This window comes from Mastacembelus armatus, chromosome 5, assembly GCF_900324485.2.
Source record: "Mastacembelus armatus chromosome 5, fMasArm1.2, whole genome shotgun sequence".
Classification (NCBI taxonomy): domain Eukaryota; kingdom Metazoa; phylum Chordata; class Actinopteri; order Synbranchiformes; family Mastacembelidae; genus Mastacembelus; species Mastacembelus armatus.
Genome location: NC_046637.1, coordinates 18,474,951 through 18,483,699, shown reverse-complemented (window position 1 = coordinate 18,483,699; position 8,749 = coordinate 18,474,951). Strand labels below are relative to the sequence as shown.

At 39.9% G+C, this 8,749-nt stretch overlaps 1 protein-coding gene across 2 annotated transcripts; it reads left to right on the top strand.

Annotated features, from left to right (window-relative positions):
• Positions 1-2,277: 2,277 nt before the first annotated feature.
• On the top strand, positions 2,278-7,917 carry LOC113130601 (EF-hand and coiled-coil domain-containing protein 1). 2 transcript variants are annotated; one of them, XM_026307374.1, is made up of 10 exons: positions 2,278-2,304; positions 2,444-3,043; positions 4,396-4,837; positions 4,945-5,079; positions 5,751-5,830; positions 5,919-6,060; positions 6,474-6,612; positions 6,781-6,900; positions 7,037-7,106; positions 7,215-7,917. In XM_026307374.1, exons 2-10 carry the CDS (start codon positions 2,446-2,448, stop codon positions 7,388-7,390), a joined length of 1,902 nt encoding a protein of 633 aa, XP_026163159.1. In that variant the 5' UTR covers positions 2,278-2,304; positions 2,444-2,445; the 3' UTR covers positions 7,391-7,917. The 2 variants fall into 2 exon arrangements, with proteins under 2 accessions (XP_026163159.1, XP_026163160.1); XM_026307375.1 differs by having other exon boundaries at positions 2,294-3,043.
• The last annotated feature ends 832 nt before the right edge of the window (positions 7,918-8,749 follow it).

The window sequence follows — 8,749 nt, the reverse complement described above, 5'->3', positions numbered from 1 at the left end:
TTTTGTTTTTTGCTGAGCTGCACATTTAAGAGACTCTCTGACAACTAATAATCTACTAACATCAGCAGGGTATTTCATTAATCCATGTGGATGGCAGTGGTGAAAAGTACATTTACTTCAGTATGATACTGAAGCACAACTTTTATTTACCTGCACGTCATGTCATTTATACTTACTGCTCCTCTACAATTTACAAAAAACCTTTACATACGATTTGCTCTGCTACAATAATTTGATATATTTGGATGAAATTAGTGGTTGGTTAATCATTTGACAAAAATTACTTGGAATGTGTGGTATCAGTACTTTTACTTAAGCAAATGATCTGTGGCTCAGGTTTGTAATATACAGTAAACCTAAACTTATACTTTTTATTACAGAACAGAACTATTGACTGACAATACAAAAATGATTTTTCAAACTTTGATTTCAGCTAAAAATAGCCAGTGCTTTCAGTAGTATGTGTGTGTTGCTGTGACTGCAGTGCATACTGTATCTTGACCTTGATTGTCTTATCACACACCTCGGCAGCCATGAAGGAAAAACACCATTTCCAAGACACAGCCAAAGGACCTGAGCTGCGTACCACCACTAAGCTCTGCCTGTCTCCACACGTTTGCACAACATGCCACAGATGTTAAGTGTCCTTTAATAGCTTCGGAACAATTTCCAAGTGTTTGAGAGAAATATATTTATTTGTGTTAAGGAAATACACCATTTGTAACCTTAAGTGGAACTGGATGAAACAGTACACTCACTGCCTTTCCTGCTAAAATCCCCCAATGAGTCCCTGCAAGCACTGCAGCCCAACTGTATTCATATTAGTCCTGAAAACCAAAACAAAGACTAAACAGTGAGAGGTAATGTATGCAAAGGTTTAGATTTTAACTCTAAACATGCTTATCTTCAATCATTCATTTTGAATGATTCTTTATATTTCTTTGTTTGTTAATAAAAGTTAGACAGGTACATGTGTGCTTCTATCATCTTTGCCGATATATACAAAGCACACTTCTATTCACATACTTTTTTTTTTTAATTTCTAAATGCAACCAGGGTCAAAAAACACACAGATCCTGAGTTACACAAGCACAGCCACTCACCTAAAATCATTTTTGTTTAGCAGCCAAAAACATCCATATGTTCATTTTTTTTCACATTTTCTTCATATTATACTGTAAAACCCTTATCCTTTGGTCTAAATGATGTTTGAGTCCTTCATATCAAAAAAATGGGAAGCTAAATTTTGTAATGTCTGTCAGTATGATTGAACATAATTTACACTCAATTTGTTTTCTCAAGCTCAGTGAACTTAGTTGGTTTTACATTTTCACAGAAGATACACTGTATGACTATATGAACCTTTTCTTTAATGCAGGTTCTATTATCCCAGAGTCAAATATCATAACATCAAACACCCCCCCACCCCCTCAGCAATAATTTCAAATCTAAAGATGCCCAATCTACAGCAGAAATTGCAGTAAGTCATCAAAATGGACAAGATGAAGCAAAAGTTTATATTTTTTAAGTGATTTAGATCAATTTTCTTTTATCTGACAAATTGTTTTGGTACTAATTCAGATGTACTGAATTCTTTTCATTGTGTAATGCAAGTAGAGTGCAGCAGCAGAGTATAAGTCATGTGTTATTTGTGGTCCAGTCATGCCTAGGTGAATGTAACGAAGACACTCCCTTTGTTTTGGCTGTCGAGTGTGTGATAAGCAGTGAGGTCAGGGTGGGAAAGGTGAGTTGCTCGGTTTAAATGAAACAAATTGGCACTTGCTGTTGGAGTGAAGGTATGATTAGTGACAACTGTAAGCCAGACCATCAGGAACCTTTTCTTTGCACACACACATGACTCATTCAAGATTGTTGTGGTTCGTTTTTTTTGTGGCTAGAGGACAGGTACTACAAAAGTCCCTGCAGATGATATCATTTACCTAAAAAAAAAAAAAAAAACGTACGAACTCTCTCGTATGAACAAAATCTTTCAGGGATGAAGTTGGGCAGTGACTGACCAGTCATACATGTGAGCATTTATCATAGAGAAGGAATTATTCACTTTTCACTGCGCGTAAACTGTTTTGTGGGTATACTTGATATGTGGCTTACTGTTGTAATAAACTACCACAGCACTTTCTTGCATAATTGCTACAATTAAGTGAGAAGCACCTTACTGGCCATAGGTACACACAGACACACGTGGTCAGGGTGCACACCAAAGGGTGGAGCCGGTGCATTAAAGAATTTTTTCCTCCCTGAGGGGATCAGATCCTGACTTAATGCACCGGGAATGAAACTAAGGTGAGCTTTTCAGGGAAATACGCAGCGTCAAACCGAACGCGGAGAAAGTGTTTCAGATTTGAAGTCCTACCTAATGGCAACTGTTGTAATCTGATCTTTATTTGGTATCCTTAGAATTCAAAACTTATTTTATATGCAGTAATGGAGCGCACCGCACTGGCTCGGCCGAGTGTCCAGCCCTTGCCGCGAGCAGCGCGTAAAAGCGAGTGGCTCCGGAGCGCCCTGGCACATCACCACTGGCCCGATCCCGGCGTGGAGAACGAAATCGTCGTCTTGGCCACTGGTATAGACCAATACCTACAGGAGGTCTTCCACCACCTGGCCTACCCAAACCGGGACGATACAGTCTCGGCGGAGGATTTCGCAGCATTGTGCGCAGTGCTGGGGCTCACCGGAGTGGGGAAGGGGACGGTGAAAGGAAAGGAAGGTACTGGGGATGGAGATAAGGATGTAGAAGAGTTTGTGGATGTGTGTTCTGGGCTTCCCTGTCAGCTGTCCTTTAAAGACTTCCACTCTCGGCTCTGTGGGTATTTCCGTGTGCGCAATGCGCGTAAAGGCACCGCGGAGTGTGCCTGGCGCATGCCCGTCACTGAGGACACGGAGCTGGTGGAGAGACAGATACGGCTCCGGTGGCCGCGAACCAGACGCAGAAAGTGTGTCACTTTTGATCTGACGAGAAACCAAAGTGAATCTGTAAATAGATCTATTAAAGGTCGAACCACAGAAGAGGAAGCGACAGGTAGGCGATATTGTCTTACATGTGTTACTACATTTAAATACGGGCTTTCGGGGCATAATTATAACACATTTGATTGATTAATAATAAAAGGAAATACACAGAACAGTTTACATTGTGTTGTAGCAAAGACAGCATGTACATTCCTTACTTTTCTTTAATTAGTGATGTAACTCCTGACTTATTCTCCACCTCTAACATCTCCTACACCTGCAGGACTGGGACCATTCTCCATTCAAGTTAAAGTGCCAATGTAACACTCTGTTATAAATAAAGCTGCAATCAAAATACAGATATATTTCGATTATGTTAAGCCTGTACATTAACATGGTTCTTGTGACTGATATATCACATTGTTAGAAGAAAAGAATTCTAATGCATTAATGTGTGCGCAGCATTTTACTGGAACTTCCTGGTGTACAGTCCAATGAATCCCAGACCAGGAAATGAGGATTCTCCTAAAGGCCACAATATAAAACTGAGAACCTTGAGATGATTAATGACTGAAAGAAGGAGGAAGAAGTAAAGTGCTGAGAGCCATGCTCCTTGTTCTGTGAGAAAGAGCTTCAAAAACACACTGTGTTCTTCTTTTTCCAAGGGGTCACAAGCCAAAAGCTTCTGATTTAGTCTTGTGTAACATTGTATACTACTTACAAGCTTATACTATAATATAATATCTTTAGTTATAGCTGTCAGGGCTATCAAGTTGAGTAAAAGCATAAAGAAGCATAAAATAAAAAATACTTTAAAATTGTGTTTATGTACAATACTTGAGTAAATTTACTTTCCTCCAACAGAAAGCTAATTTTTACATTTGCCAAAAATACTAGTAATGGAACATGTTTTTAGATCCTTTACCTAAGTAAAAGCAAATCTATGATGCCCAAATAATCCATCACCACAAAACATTCTGCATTCAAAAGATTTCTTAATGAAAAGTTCATATGAATTATAATAAGGAAAAGTATGCATGCAGATACATTTTCCCTATATTCTTCTCCAGTATTTATATATTAGTGTTATTGGATTATTCTTACTGATACTTGGTATGCAAGTATTATTTACCTGCTGTAGTGGAGTTAGCTGTAACTGTCAGATAAACGTAGTGGAGTAAAAAAAAAAAACAATATTGGAGTAGAAGTCTAATCTAGCATTAAACCAAAATGCTTAACTAAAGCACAAGTGCCTAAAAAGTGCAAAATACAGTACTGTACAGTGTAAATGCACTTAGAAAAAAAGTCTTGCAAATGTAGCAGGGTAATATTAGAAATACTGCTCTGTGTTCCTGTAGCATAAAAGATCTTGAAATGAGCCCTGATTTGGTTGTGCCTTAATTGTCTTCTCTTCTTCTCCAGATGAGGTAGCAGCTCTGAGGGAGCTAGTGGAAGACCTCCGCTCAGCACTGCAGGGGAGCGATGCTCGCTGCTTGGCCCTGGAGGTGGCACTCAAACGGGAGAGGAAGCGCACCCTCCCTTCTCCCTCCAGGTTTAACTCCTCTGTTTCCACTCCTGCGACGTCCATCACCTTTAAGCAGGGAAAACTGGTACCAACACAGAGAATCAAAGGACAACATAGTGGTGCTGGGGGAGATGGAGCAAGGCGGATGGCGAGAAGACGGGAGATCAGGGACCCCCTTCTCAGGGAGCTGAAACTGATCCGTTCCTCACGGGATGGCCAGCTGGAGGAGGCCATGAAATACAATGAGCGCATGGAGGAGGAGCTGCAATGGGCATACCAGAAGGTACACAAGCTGCAGGGCGTAGAGTCTGCATTGAGGAAGGAGAATGCGCAGATCAGGTTGGAGTCAGTATTTCTTGCAGCAAATTTTAAAAATTGTGGATGATGTTGTAATGGAAGGATAGTAGTAGAATGATGGTTTGATGATGCTTGATGATCTCCATCAGGAGGCGGGCAGAGGAGGCCAGGGAAGCTCTAAGCTTGGGACTGCAGAGGGTCCGGCAGATCCAGGAACAGGCTCAGTGTGTGCCACAGCTCCAGTCCAGGATTATCCAGCTGGAGACTAAACTACATCAGTGCAGGTACAAATACTCTGCATAATCTTGAGTGAGTGGAGGATTTCAGTGTAGTCATTTACACATCATTTGCCTCTGTTGCTCTGCTGATTTGAAATTCAATGCACTAAAGCCCACAGGTTAAGTTACACACTATGTAAGAACACTGGGTAAAAGGAACCAACAAATACCACTGCATTACTGCTTAACAAAGACTTCTTCTTTGGTGACCGCATTAGCAGATTCATTTTCAGCCACACTGCTATAAAGACCATCAAAGAAATATTTGATATAATAAACCACACATAATAGTAATAAAGCTGCACTAATCAGTGCACTAGCTGTAAATGAGTAGACTGTGTGTAATGTGAAAGGGTGTCATAGAACAAACACTCAGATCATTGTTTTACTTTTACAGCCTGCAGCTTTACTTTACTTTTATTGATCTCATCTTAGAGCACAGATAGCCAACTCGTGTCTGCCCTTCTATTTTCTGACCAACTGAACACACCTGATCCAGGTAACCAGCAGTGGGCAGAAGTTCAGATGTGTTATATCAGATTAAAAACCTTCATTAGACAGGTCCCAGCTAGAGAAAAAATACATAGAGCAGGTTCAATAACTCACATACAAATACAGAAATGAGGAAGTCTGAAGGACAGTATATTTGAGTAATGTTCCACTTTTATCACTCTCAGATCCTTCTGTTCCTGCATCTCTGACTCCACCCACCTGCAGATTTACCCAATTGGAACAGAAGACACCTGCAGCAAGATGGGTGAGTGATAGGAAAATGGATTTTCACTGATACATAATTCTTTATCACTATATTTGGGCAGTAAAGTAACTGCTTCTACTGTATTCAGATGAAGAGTGTCTGCAGAGATCAGTGGAGGGAAGAGCTGCCTCTGATGAAGAGGAGGAGGACCGGGGGAGGAGGGAGGGAGGACAGTGCTGTGTATTAGAGGGGAAGCAGCACATTAGCCAGCTGCACGGCTGTGGTACAGGGTTAGTTAACATCTCCCAGGCACACACACACCTGTACATTTTAATTTACCCCGTGCATACCTCAAAATCTAAATGACTATTCTTATTTGGTGGTTGGGCAATCAGACTATGTGGTAATATTCATCTCTGGGTCTTCAATAAATTAGCTCTTTGCTAATATTTGAGAATATGCTACCAGAACTGAAAGAGAGTGATTGCAGATTTTCACCAATCAGAATTTCTGGAGTAGGTGTAGTAATTGAAAGCACCATAACTAAATGCCTGATCCCAATCTTTACCATAAACCTAATTCTTACTTAAACCCCAAAAGTCTAAACCCTCAAACAGTGCTTTGAAAGTGTGTCAAACTGGTCCTTACACACACACACACACACACACACTGGTACCTGTAATTCCTCTCTGCTTTCTCTCAGAGGTGGTCAGAACTATGCCGTCCGTCGTCTGCATGATAAAAACCTTGTAAGCTCTGCTACGGACATCAGAGGGTGCTTCGCCTGGAGGGCACTACAAAAAGAGCAGACAGACGGAAGCAGAGGCTTCGAAACAGAAAAGGTGCGAGAAAATTAACTTGACATTTAAGATGAATGATCACAAATGCAACAGAATCAAAGTCTTTATACTATGGTAGAATTTAAATTTCAAAAATGTTCAGAATTTGAATACCCTTAGATTGTGATGTAATTTAACTGGCATTCATCTATTTCTCTTCCTGTTGATCAGAGGCCTGAGGAAGATGAGGAGGAGAGGAGAAGGCTGGAGGAGAAGGAAAAGATACGTCTGTCTTTGCTGGAGGAGAAACTTACAGATGCCCTTACACTGCTGCTGCAGCTACGGAACAAGGTACAAACGTACACACACACACACACACACACACACAGACCACACATTCTTACTGTTCACATTAAACACAGGTACACCTCTTCACCGCCATCTAGTGTTTATTCCATTCATCCAAAACATCTCTCTTTTTCTATAGAATGTGTCGCGCTCGGCCATGGGAAAGATTGTGATGGACACTCTGGATGTGTGCAGTAGGAGTGGAGATGGTATGTTGGTATAGCTTTCAAATTGTCCAAATATTCGTAATTCGGCATTTATTGCCATGTAAGCTTTTTTAATATATACTGTATATTTTGCCATATTTCCCCATCCAGGTCCAGCCCATGTCCTACAGATAGCTGATGCTCTCTGCCTTCATTTGTCCTCCACTGATCTCCTTGGAGATGGGGAAGATGGAGGAGGAGGCAGAGGAGACAGCAGAGAGAAAGCCCTGGTTCCATCTTCAAGGCATCAAACCAACAGTATCAACCCTCTCCTTATTTCCTGTTAGACAAAACAATAATTATTTTTCTTTTAGTTTCTGCTTTCCCTCAATTATATCTTTGGCTTTTTGCACCCATGTACTTTTCATAGTTGTGCAGTCTTTGCTTTGAAAATGGTTTGGTGTATTTAAAGATTAATTATATTTACTTTATTAAATCTATTAGGATTCTATTCTGTATCTATTTAAATTTAATGAGTAAATATTTTTTCTCAAATTACTTGTTCCCTGTGTAAGAGTTGATACAGTGAGGTCTGACAAGATGAAACATTGGCTGATTGTGTTTTCAGCATTGTTGTTGGAGGTAAAAGTTATATTTCACCGCCTGGGGTTTCTTTTCCATAGGGTCTTTCTCAAGGAAGCAAGCTTTATTTTGATAGAACCTTAACCATACGTCATGGCTGTAAGACCATTTACTGTTGCATCACGGAAAGTCCACAGGGAGATAGTGATTTAATCATTTCTAAAGTGCACTGCAGGATTTTAACATGTTGTTAACCTCATGGAAAGGGTTAAACTAGACAAAGCGCATGTGCATGGAGCACCAAGTTTTAAATAGCGACTGTTTCATTTCTTTCATTTTGCACCAAACAACTTATAACTATTAAAATATTAGTTTCAGGATGGGAGAAGAGGTGGTTGGTTTTCCTTGCTGCTGTTGCCTATTTAAAACAATTATCCTTATTTTCATGCCATGCTACTTTATACTTCTTCCACAGTTACATTAATTTAACATATTTAGTCAGTTGCTCTACAGATTTTATATACAAAGCACATGATGTGCTTATAGAATATACAAATTATCAAAATAGCTAATATTATATAAAACTTTATATAAAATAATCCAAATAAGTTCCATCTTCACCACTTACAAATGTAGTACTATAAGAGAATGGTTTCTCCAAAAAGGCAAGAGTTGGTTTCAACCCAGATCACTGACCGATGGCCATGGCAGGAAGTTGCTACTTTGACCATAAACTACTGTAACCTTGGCAGGCTACATTTGTGGTTAGAATTGATGGTTGGGAGTAAGGCTAGGGTTAGTGTTGAGGTTAGGATTAGAGGTTAGGGTTAGCAAAGTTTAACATGCCCAAATCTTAGTTGTAAGCTGCCACCTTGTCTGCAGTTAGGTCTCTTTCCAAAAAGGACGAAGGCATTGTGAAGGTTTTTTTAAGCTTCAGTACAATGCTAACATATGGTTTGATGACAATTTAGTGATTTATGATACATACGTGTGGTTAGCATTTTTTGTCGAAGATGTTCAGTAATTATTTAGCTATGTCTGTAGACAGATTCCATTCCTTTGATAACTGGGCTGTGTATACCCAACAAAACTTTCTTATAATTAACAAGCCTACCATGTGATCA